The sequence below is a fragment of the Dermochelys coriacea genome, chromosome 3, assembly GCF_009764565.3.
Source record: "Dermochelys coriacea isolate rDerCor1 chromosome 3, rDerCor1.pri.v4, whole genome shotgun sequence".
NCBI classification, from domain to species: Eukaryota; Metazoa; Chordata; order Testudines; family Dermochelyidae; genus Dermochelys; species Dermochelys coriacea.
In genome coordinates, this window is record NC_050070.1 from 191448423 (window position 1) to 191464199 (window position 15777).

At 41.5% G+C, this 15777-nt stretch overlaps 1 protein-coding gene across 4 annotated transcripts in view; it reads right to left on the reverse strand.

Annotated features, from left to right (window-relative positions):
- The window catches only part of XPO1 (exportin 1), an 84650-nt gene extending 69211 nt beyond the window's left edge, over positions 1 to 15439 (reverse strand). Inside the window, exons 1-4 of one of the 4 annotated variants that reach the window (XM_043511972.1) lie at positions 15201 to 15416; positions 14618 to 14641; positions 9700 to 9831; positions 2566 to 2667 (exon numbers count right to left, since the gene is read on the reverse strand). In XM_043511972.1, coding sequence (XP_043367907.1) covers positions 2566 to 2667; positions 9700 to 9825 — 228 coding nt within the window. In that variant the 5' untranslated portion in view covers positions 9826 to 9831; positions 14618 to 14641; positions 15201 to 15416. Of the gene's footprint in view, positions 1 to 1298; positions 1363 to 2565; positions 2668 to 9699; positions 9832 to 14617 lie in introns of those variants that run through there. The other 3 variants (XM_043511973.1, XM_038394652.2, XM_043511974.1) reach the window with 3 other exon arrangements.
- Between the last annotated feature and the right edge of the window lie 338 nt (positions 15440 to 15777).

A 15777-nucleotide genomic window follows, 5' to 3' on the forward strand; every position in this document is an offset into this window, starting at 1 on the left:
AGAATATGATTCACAAGCATACAATTTCTTTAAAACAGCATGCTCTACTTTATAGCAAGCAACCTCAGCAACTAAAATAGTTTTATAGGTATAGCCTCTGTTTCAGTTACAGGTAAATAGAAGCTAACAAAACAAAACAAAAACAAAAAACATAAAAGCTGGTGATAAAATTCAACCTAAACTCAATGGTTGAACACTGATATCAGGCAGTATTAACATTGCCAAAGCAGCTCTGAACCACTTTAAAGTTCCCAAATTGTATGGCTGCAGTCACATTAATAATACACTTAAAGCTAATGGCTAACCAAAACTGTATCTTTACTTCCTTAACTCCTGAGAGCTGTATTTTCAACAAATCAAATCAATTTGCTTTGAAAGGGGGATGGAAACTTTTTTAGAGCCCCCCCTCCCCAAACACACACACACACACACACACACACACACACACACACACAAAGTGACCTGAGACTGCCAGACAAACTTAATTCACAACTTTTTAACGATACAGACAAATGTCTAACCATTATCCTGTTTTTCATTTATTTCCTTTTCTAGATTCCTCATCTCTGTTACCCTTTCTGTCCACTAATTTTTTATTCATTTACTTCTCCCAGTTTATGTATAAGAAAGAAGCAAAGTGAACCTTGCCAACTTCAACTTTGCTGTACCACTTGCACATGAACTGAAACAGAGAAGGCAAATGCCTCAACATCGTTACTGTGTCCAATCCACCCTCCTGGCATACCATGCTAGAAGACTTTGTAAGCCACCTTGTGGAATAGATGCTGATGGCTCCCAATCCCTATCCTGGACGACAGTCTTTTTAAGCCTTGTTTTATTTTATAGTCAGTCATTTCTGGCACTGTGTTTCAAGTACCTGCCCTGCTCCAATAGGTGGAATTCTTTTCAGCCCAGAATTGCAAATACTGTCCAATTCTAAACATCTTGGATTTGATTCCAGTAATGTATAGATGTCTATAATCTATAAAAAGTACAAGCACATTTATGTAGCACTCAAAATTCAAGTATTGTTTTTCTAGTAGTTACTTAGTCTCTGGTTTTATCTTATTGTAAATATCAGAAGCATTGCATAAATCGACTGCCGAGTTATGAAGGTGAGGGACAGAACAGCAAAGACTAAATGAAAAAATGCATGAAATGATCCCTATGGCAGAAATTCCTATGGCACCCTTATTAATTACTTATTCTATGCATTGAATCCCCTTTCCCTCCCACCTCCCAAGAAACAAAAACAATTGATGAACAGAATTCAGTTAAAGGGAATCAAAAGGGTAGACCTTGTGGAGGCCTGCCGTCAAAGCCTAGCTGTGTCAGTTGCACAGGAAGACACCCCTTTTCTTCCTATTACAAGCAATCAACATAATGGAACATTATGATTAATATCAGATAGTGTTAACAGCTTTAAAGATAAAATATGATTGCATAAAAGCCAAATGTCATAGTGCATAAATTTAGCACCAAATCATTTGCAATTTATGTAAATTGAAGAATTCTTTACCTGTTGCTTTCTTTCTGTTCCTCTAATCATCTCATTTTTCACAAGACAAATTTGAGTTTTTAAAAATACTGTTGATAAATCAACTTAAACATTAGTAATGTCTGTCAGTATAAAAAGCAAAGTTTACCAGGCAAGCAAACAGGCAAACACTGTTACTTAAAGGTTAGCACTTTGAGGAAGTTCTTAAACTGTTTTCCCCTAAAATTTACAGAATAAATTTTAAAAAGTTAGGACTGTTTCATGAATACTATCTGAATTCAGAAACATACCTTAACATGGCTATTTTCTGTTCGAACACAAAGTATATTAAAATAACGTGTATCAAGCAGAAAACCATGCATAAAAATTACTTTTAAAATTAAAGAGAAGTATGAGTCAAACTTAAGACAGTCAAAACACATTTTGATCAACTCTTCTGTTCAAATTGCTTAGAAGTCTTAGAGTAAAACATGTAGAATTGCAAATAAAAACTGAGTTCTGTCCCCTTAATCAGTCACTATAATGGTGGCAGGTTTAAAAAGTTGTACAACTTAGTGTGCTCTGCAAGCCAATACAGATTATAGTCAACACTACAAAAGTGTTTGGGGTGCCTTGCTTGTATTGATTAGACTGCCCAAAATAATCCCAATCTGATCATTTTGTGTTCTACTCTACCTTCAAAATACTTAGGAACAAATTCTGCCCTCAGCTATGTACACATAGCCCCCAATAATGAGAGCAAACATTTATTCAAGGACAAAATTTGGCCCTAGCAAATTTTATATTACTCAGATCTGTACATATACCAAACTCATATGAATTCTGCATGTGCCTTGAAATACTTTATTTCTAATTTATCTCTTCCTTAAGAAAACTGTGTCAATGTAAAGGGAAACTTAAATGCTAGGCCTATTTATGGTAGAGTTAAATTTAAGGCAATTTTAAGAATAAAAACAATAAAAAATGTGGTTTGAAGCAACAAAAGCTAATGCTAAAAATGAGATACCTTCCTCAAAGTTTATGAATGGAAGAAAGGGAGAAAAGTCAATTAAAGACCAGGTGCTTACTTTGGTGTTCATATTCTGAGAGAACTCCAAAATAGTATCAACTCTGGTCCATGCATCAGGATGTTCTTTTAAGTGAGTCAAGACTTCCTGTGCCATCCTTTGCTAAAGAAGGATAACAAAACACAATTAAATGCATTTTAGAAGCTATTTACAGTAATTAAATAAAATTTAAAAAAAGGTTAAAGCAAAAATGTATTTTGAACAGTTTAAGCTCTTACCACATTAAAACCAAAAGCGGTTTGAATTACGCCAGGAGCAACAGATCACATCAAATGTTTTCTGACTCTTTGGGTCAGCAAGTTTTGTTAACTAACACTTTGGCATTCTCTCAAACCAGAATGGAATGGAATTAGTCCATAAAGAGAAAATGTTCAGAATAAGTTCTACTTAATACTCTAAATTTACAAGCTTTCATATATTCATAGAACTTGAGGCCTGAAGGGACCAACAGATCACCTAGTCTGACCTCCTGTATCTCACAGGCTTTAGTGCAAGTACTTGCATTACTCTACTTGCATTAGAACCCACTGCATCCTGAAATAGAAGGCACTTAAGTTCTTCAGGTAAAGAACTGGGCAAATATGAAATAGTATTATTGTACTCGAGTGACTTTAAAGCAATATCAAGGGGCTCCACATTTATGGTCTTGATTTCTGATACCTTACAAGTAAAAAGAAGAGGTATTTCTAAAAACAGCACTGCATTCTTTCCTTCTCTCTCTCATTACAACCATTAGTAACTAGGGCTATCAAATGATTTAAAAAATTAGTTGCAATTAATTGTGAGATAAAAATAATCACAATCGCAGTTTTAACAGCACTGTTAAACAATAAAAGAATACCATTTATTTAAATATTTATGGATGTTCTCTACATTTTCAAATATATGAATTTCAATTACAACACACAATACACTGCTCACTTCATATTTCTGATTACAAATATTTGCACTGAAAAAAAAGGAAAAAAAACGGTGCTTTTCAATTCACCTCAGAAGTACTGGAGTGCATTTTTTTTTTTTTAAAAACCTAATGGCACTCAAACAAAATGATGTAAAACTTTGGAACCTACAAGTCCATTCAGTCCTACTTCTTGTTCAGCCAATCACTAAGACAAACAAGTTTGTTTACATTTATGGGAGATAATGCTGCCCGCTTCTTATTTACAATGTCACCTGAAAGTTAAAACAGGAATTCACATGGCACTGATGTAGCTGGCATTGCAAGGTATTTATGTGCCAGATATGCTAAACATTCGTATGCCCTTTCATGCTTCAGCTTCCAGAGGATATGCTTCCATGCTGATGATTGGTTCAATCCAGAGCAATGTGGACTGACACACGTTCATTTTCATCATCCACGTCAGATGCCACCAACAGAAGGCTGATTTTCTTTTTTGGTGGTTGGGGTTCTGCAGTTTCTGGAGTGTTGCTCTTTTAAAACTTCTGACATGTTCCACATCTTGTCCCCCTCAGATTTTGGAAGGCACTTTAGATTCTTAAATCTTGGGTTTAGTGCTGTAGCTACCTTTAGAAATCTCACATTGGTGCCTTCTTTGCATTTTGTCATATCTGCAGCAACAATGTTCTTAAAAATCGAAGAACACGTTGGTTTGTCATCCAAGACTGCCATAACATAAAATATATGGCAGAATGCAGGTTTAAAAAAAAAAAAAAAAAAAAAAAATCACAAAGCAGCAGACATACAAAGGAGATAAGTCACAAATTTAATTAACGCATTTTTTTTTAATCAACGTCATCGGTATGGAAATATAAGGGGACTGTTGACCCCTTACTGAAACTTAGTGGGGTTTTTTGGTTGGTCATCTCCCAGTACCAAAAGAAAGTGAAAGGGCCAATGAGAAATCAGGACCCTGAGACTGACAGTACCAGGTTCAATGGGGAGAGGCTAAAGCTCCAGGTCAGCGTCATTGACAGGACAGACAGGCCAATGATGGACTCAGAAGCCCAGGGGTCCCATCCTCTGTGTGAGCTGCAGCTGACAATGGCCAGCGTGGGCTGAGTTAAGGACAGAGCAGGAGCCCAAGCTGAGCTGGGGAGAAGAGCCATGCCAGCCAGAAGGGCAAGTAGAGCAGCCCAGGGAGCTGAGCTGGAGGCAGAACAGCAACAGTGCTGAGTCAGAGTGAAGCTGGGGCTGGAGCAGTCCAGAGCCAAGCACAGTGAGCAGCAGAGCAGAGCAAGGAGGAGACGCCATCAGCCAAGAGGTCTTGCAGGCCTGGGGCAAATGGGGGCTGGCTGGCACTGGTAAGAAAGGTCCCATCATCTAGAGCAGAGGTGGGCAAACCTGAACTTCTGGCCTGGGAGGTGGGCAAACCTGAGCTCCTGGCCCCCGGCCCCTCCCCTGCTGTCCTCCCTCCCCCTCAGTACGCGGTGCCACCAGTGCTCTGGCCCACCGCTCTTGCTGGGCAGTGCGGTGGCGTGGTGTGAGCTCCTGCCACTCTGAGCAGCGTGGTACAGGTGCGGGGAGGGGTTGGATAAGATGAAGAAGATCCGGGGGGGGGGGGGGGGGGGAATCAGGGGACCGGGAGCGGTTGGATGGGATAGAGCTTCGGGCGGGGGAGGGACAGTCAGGGGAGGGGGGTGTGGATAGAGGTCAGGGCAGTCAGGGTACTAGGAGCAGGAAAGTTAGATAGGGGGTGGTTAGGGGACGGGGTACTTGGAAGGAACGGTCAGGGGACAAGGAGCTGGGGGGGGTTGGAGATTCTGAGGGGGGCAGTTGGGGAAGGAAATGGGAGAGGGGGGGTCCAGGCTGTTTGGGGAGGCACAACCTTCCCTATCGGCCCTCCATAAAGTTTTGCAACCCCAATGTGGCCCTCAGGCCAAAAAGTTTGCCCACCCCGATCTAGAGCCTGAGGGTGTGTGGCCACTGCCCGAGCAAGTGTTCGACCTGCAGCGCAGCCAGGGCCCAGCACGTGTGAGGAATAGACTGAATTTCCCTTACCCTCCAGAGACGGATGTTTTTGATTCCCCTGTGCTCACAGAGTGTGGTTATGTGTTTTCCTTTAACCTTTCCAATTTTTTCTTTATTTTTTTAAAATTGTTTGCTATTTAATAATTGTATTTGCTTTGAATTATATGCAACATCAGTGGGCTCAGGGATGCGTTCAATGCAAAAAGAAAATCCCAGACGGGGACACCTCAGCCCCTGTCTTAAGTGACCACGACAAGATTGGGGGTCAAGCCCCACAGGAATCCTGGACCCAGTCTTGTTAGAATTACAAGAACTCTGCCACACAGGAGAGGGGAAGGGGAGTCCTTGAGGTCAGGCAGGCCTCTGGGTAAAGGGAGTAGGAGCAAGGACTCAGATTCTTTCGCTAGCCAATTTCACAAGAGTAGTGTGTAAGCCAGAAAAGTTCCCCACAATAGCGAGGCCATTCCCCCACTTACATAATTACGTCCTCTGGATTGGTGGCTGAAGCATGAAGGGGCATATGAATGTTTAGCATAACTGGCATATAAATATCTTGCAACACCGGCTACAAAAGAGCCATTTGAACACCTATTCTCATCTTCAGGTGACAATATAAATAAGAAGCGGGCAGCATTATCTCTCATAAATGTAAACAAACTTGTTTCTCTTAGCGATTGGCTGAAAAAGAAGTAGGACTGAGTGGACTTGTAGGCTCCAAAGTTTTACATTGTTTTGTTTTTGAGAGCAGTTATGTAACAACAAAATTTTACATGTGTAAGTTGCATTTTCATGATAAAGGGATTACAGTCTTGTAGGAGGTAAATTGAAAAATACAATTTCTTCTACCTTTACAGTGCAAAATATTTGTAATCAAGAATATAAAGTGAGCAATGACCACTTTGCGTTGTGTGTTGTAATTGAAATCAATATATTTGAAAATGTAGAAAATTGATATTTATAATAAATTCCAATTGGTATTCTATTATTGTTTAACTGGGCGATTAAAACTGTGATTAATAGTGATTATTTTTTTTAAAATCGAGTTAATTTGTTTTGAGTTATCGCTTGAGTTGAGTTAACTGCAATTAATTGACAGCCCTATTAATAAGGATTATACAGGCCAAAGTAGGCCCTCGGTGACCTGTCCAACCATCCCATCTTCAGTGGGTGTGCAAAATAACGATATGAAATTTAGATCAGTTTATACATCTGATTGCCTAAAATCAGACTCCTAGATCCACACTCAGAAAGCCAAGTAACTGGGCACTTCTGAAAAAACGCAATTACCAACAAATCCACAGCAATCAATGGAAACCTAGAGTTCGGCACCTGATTTTATGAGAAGGCAGGTTTGAAATTTTTGCCATACTAAACAATGACGCATAAAAGGACTAATAGAATCTAACTCACTCTCCCAAATATAACGCAGTTAAAGCTTACTTTTTGTCACTCAAATTAGCAAATAGGTCTGACTGTACATAAGGAGCAGATCTGTTAAATAAGTATGTGCATTTTTACAGTTACTTTAAGACATTTGTATTCTTAAGTCACTGGAAATAAGCATATTATGTACCTTACATACATTATGTATACACATATAAGAAAGACAGTCCCCTGGCCCAGAGGGCTCAAAATCTGCATGTCCAACAGATGGCAAACAAGATGGACAAAATAAATATGGTGGGGATGAGTTAAGACACCTGTATGGAATTTTACATATTTTACATTCAGCTCAAAATACAGAACTCAGTAATCATAACTTTAAAGGTTTCAGAGTAGCAGCCGTGTTAGTCTGTATTCGCAAAAAGAAAAGGAGTACTTGTGGCACCTTAGAGACTAACAAATTTATTAGAGCATAAGCTTTCGTGAGCTACAGCTCACTTCATCGGATGCATTCAGGCTGTAGCTCACGAAAGCTTATGCTCTAATAAATTTGTTAGTCTCTAAGGTGCCACAAGTACTCCTTTTCTTTTTGCGAATACAGACTAACACAGCTGCTACTCTGAAACCTGTGATTATGGCAAAAGTAAGCCTTAAGGACAGAGGCATTTTTCCCACATGTAAGTGGTTTCAGGGGAGAAAGCACGGAAGTCTTTAATATTTAAGAGAATCTCAGCTAACTTTGCATTCCTATTGCTTGTGCCAGTTTTGAAGCTGTGCTCTGTGCCAAGTCTGCCTTTTAGAGGCAGTGCTTCTGCTGGTACTAGTGCCTGTTGTGGAAATATACATACGAGAGTCAGTAATATGAAGATACTCACTGAAAAATGAAAAGGAGTACTTGTGGCACCTTAGAGACTAACAAATTTATTTGAGCACAAGCTTTCGTGATGCATCCGATGAAGTGAGCTGTAGCTCACGAAAGCTTGTGCTCAAATAAATTTGTTAGTCTCTAAGGTGCCACAAGTACTCCTTTTCTTTTTGCTAATACAGACTAACACGGCTGCTACTCTGAAACTTGTCACTGAAAAATGTGTGCTTCCACAGGAATACACACTTTTTAATACACTACATACTGAAACTTTTCATGAAGAAGCCATGTATTTATGCTCTGATAAACTATATGCTTAAACAATTTGCTTTTGACAATTTTAGTCCATTTCCCTTTTTCAATTCTTTTGTCATTAGTTTATCTAAGTGTCAAAAGCTTAAAAGACCCACAAATCCATTGAAATTATACCCATTTGATTTATACAAGGAACCATTCAATTTCTTCCATTGACAGAGCAATGGCATTTTTTTCAACAAATTGTTTAGTATTCTTTTGTTGAATTGGTATTGGATGTTAGGAGGAATTACAATTGGAATATATCCTCTGAATGTTGAATACTAAACAGAAAGTAGATATCTTAAGAGCTCCTTTCAGACTTGCTGCATATACTATTTAAATAGCAAATATTCAGGAGTCAATACTATGTTACTTTGCGTAAGAAATTTCAGAGCTTCAGAGTACATGAGAAATTGTCATATTATGAACATAAAACTTGTGACAGCTTAAGTTTGGAAAGGAGCTCGCACATTGTACACATCCCAGAAGATATACACAAGGTCAAACAATGGATTTTAGCATCTATAAGAATCTACACTAAGAAACCTGGCATAGCACATTGTATATTGGTATCTCCATAAAGGGCCAAAATGGGTATGTGTGTGGCTGGTTTTATTTATTTTAGTGAGGGGGATCTGGGAAAGGGGACAGAAGAAGTGTTAGGTTACAAATATTTAGCCTCTTTATGATACTGTCACATTCTTCAAGTCTTGTTCAATGTTTGATACTTTAGGGTGGGATACTAACTACAAGCCATTACTTGTCATAAAATCTGTGACACTGTCCAAGTATTATAAAACAACAAAAGTATGCCAGGAAAACAGACATGTTAGTATTGTTTGAGCAATACTTACCTTTAAAAATGGAAGACCTAGCTTTTATATAGTGCTTACATAAACTGATTTAAAAAGGCCATAAAAGGTTTACATAAAACCAGGTAGCATAAAGCAACTTTAAAATATAGCGAGTACGAAGTGCCAAAAGTCTCAATCCACTGGATATATATATAGAAAGAGTGGCAAAAGGAGGAGTATAAAGGAAAGAAGAGTCCAGACATCACATGCATTTTTATGTCTTTTGTTATGTACAATAACCAGAGTTATTTTAAACAAAAGGTTTCTCCCTTAAATATGATCCTGGAGTGAAGTCAACTGTGAATTTGTGACATCACAACTATTTTCATGCTAACAGAATGTCAAATATGGCATGATTATGACTTCCCTGCAGGACTAAAGTATAGAAGTTGGGCTATGATGGATACAGCTCTGATCAAAGCATACTTTTCCATACCGTTAACGACAAAAGAATGACTGGGTAAGCAGATCCTTTTAGATATAAAAATGTTCTCTTCATGTTTGTCTTATCTTAAGGCCTTCTTTAAACACTGGGACACAAATCAGCATCAGGTAGTCTGCCAAATTTGTAAGGTACCTTGTCACCAATACTACCAAATAGTCTTTCCATGAGAATTCTAGTCATATCAGAATGAAATTCCCTCTGGTTTCACTCCTTGCTTAAATTGTTGGGTGACCTTGAAATGAATTAAACTATTTGACTTAACGTTTCTCTAAGGATTTATAGACTAATGTAAAGTTTTAATATGGCCAACTTTATAATACTCTTAAATTAAGACTTCCATATTTTTGGACATATATTTTACCTGGGCTCCTTCTCCATGGTACAGGCAATTCACCACGTTGTCCAAGAGATTGATATCCAATTTCTGGTTGAAATCCAGCAGCTGACGAGCTGCATGGTCTGCTAACATTGTCATAATTGCTGGCATAGATTACTGCAAAATAAAATGAATCAGATCAAACTAGAGAAGTTAATCATAGTTTCTTACAAACTTGCTGGAAACTATTTCTACAGCTGCTTATAAGCGACCAGTTCAATATACCCATATCACTTCAAAACTGGAAAGAAAACTTAACTGTGCAGTTTTTCTTAGACCTCGCAGATAAAATTATATGTCGATGTCACCGCATGTTGAATTATGAAAGTGGAATATGGCAAATACTAGAAAAACTTCAATACTGACCATGTCTATCTGAAAACTTAGAAATTATAATGCCAAACAGGTTGTCAGTAGATTTTACACCGGGCGACTTAATACATGTGAATAAACTTAAGTTTAGCTGGCCTTAGTTTCCATTCCAATTCAAGGTAAGACTGTAGATATGACAATTAGAATTCAACATGTTACAGCATTAGCAAGCCACACTAAAAGCCAAGCTAGGTTAACAACATTTGCAAATATCTGTTTAAAATTTAACTAATTTGTTTCAGGTGGTGATTTTTTGTTTGTTAATTTTCTGCAAATACTCTAGCAAATAAGTTTGACAAATTGACAATATTTGCCAAAAAAAATTTAAAACTAATATTAAAGAATATTCAGACAGACTTTTGAATTTCCGTATCAAATATGCACGCTTGAAGTCTAGTTTTATGATTTTTGTGGAACTGAATTGTCACCTATGTATCCAATCAACAGCAACCCAGATCAGTTTTCAAATATTTGCAATGAACTGCTCACAATTGAGCAATAATTCTTGGTGCACCTCTCACACAAACAAGTAAATTGGAGAAGTCAGAGCTAGCCTTAGGAGCAATTTTTTAAACAGAAGAACACAAAATGTATTCATTAAGTTTTCAGCATAACTTACTTGCCCACTTCTAATTAAAAAGAAATCTGACTAAAAGGGGACAAAAAGAAAAGGAGTACTTGTGGCACCTTAGAGACTAACAAATTTATTAGAGCATAAGCTTTCGTGAGCTACAGCTCACTTCATCGGATCTCCCACACTAAAGGAATAAGCCTACCAACAGCATATTTTCCACCCAAACATTCATATGTATTAAAATACAGTGCACTAAATCCAGAGTTTGAAAAATTTACAGGACTTTTACAAGCCAAAAAGTGATAAAAGATTGGAGGGGCATCCACAGCAATGAATGCAAGATGCTCAGCTCAGATTAAGGTATTATTTGGAAGGGAATTATCATCCTGAAGTGTGGCTGGGGGCTCTTTGCATATCAACCTTTGATTTGTAGGTATCTGATCAGCTTCATGACCCACTTTGTCTGCTGGGAGAAAGGGCTTTCACTCACTCACACACTCACACCCCCACACCCCCCATTAAGGGAGTTTTCTATGGCTTTACCATTCCTCACCCTCTTGCTCATAACTTCCCCATGCAGCTACAGAGTTAAATTAAGCATGACCATCCATTTCAGTGATACCCATAACATTAGCTAGCAGCAGCAAAATCCCTGAACAGCAGCAGCAGCAGCAGCACTGGAGATATCTGGGAGGCTGAACATAGCCACAAGGACTATTAGAAACTCTATTTCAAAACAAGCTTAATACTACAAAAGTTGTTGAATTAGGTCCCCCTGATTCACCAGCAAAACTACTGGAAGTAATCTGCATCTTCTTTCCCAAATTCCTAGTATATATTAAAAAGTTACCATTTCTTGTTTAAAAAGAAACCAGGTTTAATTTATGCCATCCAAGTTGAATTGTTTATCTTAGAAAGGAAGACAGATGCTGTATCCCAAGTCAATCCAACTAATTACCACACAAAATATGAGAGACACTCGTGACACAAAGCGCCCATTCAGAAAATTTCTTTCATTGGGATTTATATAACCAAACATGCTAAATAAATGTTCCAACACCAGAGGGGCACATCTTTATTTTGAACTTATACAATTCACTCACCCCATGATTAGTGTGCTGGTAAAAAGTAAATATTGGAGCAGTGGTTCTCAAACTGTGGGTCACGACCCCAAAGTGGGTCCCAACTCTGTTTTTATGGGGTCGCAAGGGCTGGGCTAGACTTGCTGGGGCCCAGGGCCAAAGCCAAAGCCGGAGCCCGAGGGCTTCAGCCCTGGGTGATGTGGCTGAGATTGCAGGCTCCCTGCCTGGGGCTGAAGCCCTTGGGCTTCAGCTTTGGCCCCCCCACCTCCACCCAGGGCAGAGGAGCTAGGCTTTGGCCCCCCACCCAGGGTGGCAGGGCTTGGGAGAGGGGGGGTTCAGGCTTCGGTCCCCCCCCCAATGCCATATGGTAATTTATGTTGTCAGAAGGGGGCCATGGTGCAAAGAAGTTTGAGAATCCCTCTATTAGAGGGATTCATTTTATGACATCTGTTATCACTTTTAGAACAAAGTATGTATGCTTAGTAGAATTATAACCATAATCTGAAATCAAAAATATTTTAATTGGTTTAATGTTTTAAAAATAATCCACCACAGCTTTCAAATTTTTCTTCACTCCAAATATAAATTCCATACCCCACTATGGTTATACAAATGGCAGATTCAAAAATGATTTCTTTCTGCTTCTTCAGATTTGACACGTGAGATTCTTCTTTTTAACCCTGAAACCCTCCTTCCTTGGACAAAGTGCCAACTGGTAAAAAAAAGCAGCAAAACTATTCAATTCGTATAATCTTCAAGTTACATTTAACTCCCCCTTCTCCGCATACACTTTCAGACACGCCCCCTTCCGTTTGTATCTGCGGCACATGGCTAAAAGTGAAGTAGGAAAGCTGCTTCTAAATCTAAGCAACGTTTAAATTGACAGACGTTCAATTTAGGTGTAAACCGCCTCCAATTGCTTTAAAACGGTCTTAAGAGCGCACTTCAGCCTCCACGTGACTAGAAGTTATTAGTTATTAGTCATGGAAGTAGAAAGGAAACATTTCTAATAGAGCACTTTGCCGCTCCCAGTATTATCTTCAAAATGACCTACCTACTGGTGAACTGAAATACAAAAATGGCGGCTTTGTGGTCAATGCCAACTGCGATTAACTTGATTCCCTACTCCTAATAATGTGCCTACATCAAGCCTACAGTATTGTATGCAATCTGCTAGACTCCCACCCCATCCATAGATCAGCCTGCACCTAAAAACGCTTCTAGATGGCACAATATATTAATACAACAGTGCTAATAAAACTGGAGTGAAAACAAGCCAAATGCTATTAAAATTAATAAACATGGGAAGAATCTGACACTTGCCGAAGCCCGGAAGAATGGAGTCGTACTGCTTATATAGCTGCCCGATGTTTCAGTGTCCTTGTGCAATCAAGTGCAAGACTACTGAGACCAAGTGTACCGATTACCGTTCCATACGGAGATTAGAATAGCAATTTAAAAATTATTTGGGCTGGGTGAATTAGAACATACCCGCAAAAAACAAGTAACAATCTGCTTAAAACACGGGAGTTAAACTCTAGGTCAAATACAACTCTCTGCAAAGAGAGACGGCTACGCTACTTCGGGCTGCGCGGGGGCAGCAGCACGCTTCATTTAAGTACAGAAGTAGGAGAAACATAGTTACCCCGCCCCACTCAACGAGCGAACAGCTCCACTTGTAACTACAATGAAAGTCAAATCAGCATCCCACCACACTCTTCCACGCTAACTGTGATTATTTATAGCAGGCAATTAAAAGTTGTTTCTTCTAACTGTTCAGCCTATGCACAATTAGACATGCACAGCACACCACACATGCATTATACACTAATATAGACACATAGACAAATACAGCGCATTTACATTAAAGTTGATACCAGTTCCAGACGCTAATGAACGAGCTTGTTTCCCTCCCCCGTATACGTGTGTGTATAGCAATAATGGGTAGCAGAATTTTGGTTAAATTTCCTTGCAAAGCTGCAGACACATCACATTACCGAACATTTATCCAATTCAATGTAACTTCATTCGAATTATTATCAGCAAGGTATTTGATGTGCCCAAATACAGCGCGCACACACGTGAACACACAGACGCACACCCACCCAATGTAAAGGCCGTTGCTGACTTCCCTTGCAAAGCAGCAGGAATACCGCAGTACATGGAACATTTATACCATTAAAACACACAACTACACGCCAATCGGTTTTCCTAGCAGGTATTTAATACTAAAGTATCTACCGGGCGGGGGGGTCGGGGGTGTAGGTGGTGAGGAATGGGAGGCTGTTTGGTGGGTTTCTTTGCAGAGAGCAGCAGGGACACTGCAGCCCCTCCCTCCTCTCGGTCCCTGCGTTGTATACAGGGCCACCCCACGTGATCCAAGCGGACGTTTCAATACTGCTGCACAGACACACAAAAATATTTCTGGAAACTTCCACTCCTAATAATTTACAGATTATGTCCCTAGTTTCCCGAGTTCCCAACGCCAGCCCCAGCCCCAGCCTTCACCTATATGAAAGGCACAAAATGACCCTAATCTACCCCCACGAGCCCTCACAGCAGCCTCCCAACAACATCTGCTCACGCGCTCCTGCTTTCCCCACATCCATGGCCTCAGTGGTAGAATCTGTACTCTCTAGTCGATTGCACAGCCGGCACGTCTCATGGTGGTACCCCAAAGAGCCCCATTCTCCCGCTTCCGAGTCTGACACCCCACTATGCCTCTCCTACCCCACAGGCTTTCTGCCCTCCGCGCACACACACCCCCCCCCTCCCCTTCTGCTTCTGGCCCCTTTTAGTCCTCCCATTTTCTCCCCCAGTACGTCTGACCCCGCACCCCATGATTGCCACCCCCACAGTATTAAGAGTTACTTACCTAAATAGTTATTACAGCCTCTGCCTTTAAAAAAAAATACGGGCGGGAGGGTGAAGTTTCCAACCACACCAAAAAAAAAAAAAAAAAAAAAAAATAGGAGAAATCACACACGCGCGCGCGCCCTCTCCCCTACTGAGCGTTTATTGGTGTCAACCTTCTTCCCCCACCGCCTCCAAGACAAGCGTGCACGGGGCTGGTTGTATGACACACGCTCAGCGCGGGCTGCTGCTGCTGCCCCTTGGCCAGGCTCACTTACTCCCCGCTGCCCCTGGCTCGCCCTACCAGGACTCGGCCCCCAGCTCCCCGCTCCAGGGCCAAGGCCGCCCAGCGCAGGGGATGGAGCCCCTCCCTTCCCGGCTGCTTCGCTCTGGCTCCCCAAGCCCCGGCTCGTTGCTTTCCTGGAGCTCCTTGATTCCCTAGTTCCCCAGGCCCCGCTGAGTCGCTGCGTTGGTGGGCCCCGGGTCTCTCGCTCCCCAGGCCCCGGGCTCCTCTGGCTGAGTCTCTGCCTGCCCGGGCCCCCGCTGCTCCCCCTGATCTGGCCGGTGCTCAGTTCACCCCCATCTCCCCCCCGCTCGCACTAAACTTTGCCCCCGTGGATGTGTCGGCGGCTCCCCCTGCGGGCTCCCCTGTGAGCAGGTCACACACACAGCGGCGGAGGCAGCAGCGGCGGCGGCAGGGAGTGAGCGCAGCGTTTCTCCCCCTCCTAGTGCCACAGACTCGGAACCGGCTCAAACCGGTTCAGACTGGGAGATTCCATCTCGGTTTAGTTTTCAGCCCATGGCGCCGCGAAGCGTTTGGAAACCTCGGGCCTCCGCCCAGCTGCTGCTCCCATTGGTTCCGAACACGGTCGCTGCGCAGGCGGCCTCACCTCTCATTGGACAAGGGGCCTGTCCGTCTACTGCACGGCCGTGACAAGGAGGAGTGGGAGGCCCCGCCTCCTCTCCAGCAGCGATTTGCCCGCAGAGGGGGGAGGTGGCGGAGCCTCAACCCTCGCTGATTGGTCGCGCAGAGCTGTCGCTCAAGGGCGGTGCCCGCCCCCAGCTCCCGACCCGCGGGCGCAGTTTTTACTTGCTGCCGATTGGTTGGGCGCTTGGAATGACGTAGGGGGTGCGAGTGAAGCTTTTTAGGACTGTGCATGGAGAAGGGCGCGCGGTTGCGTA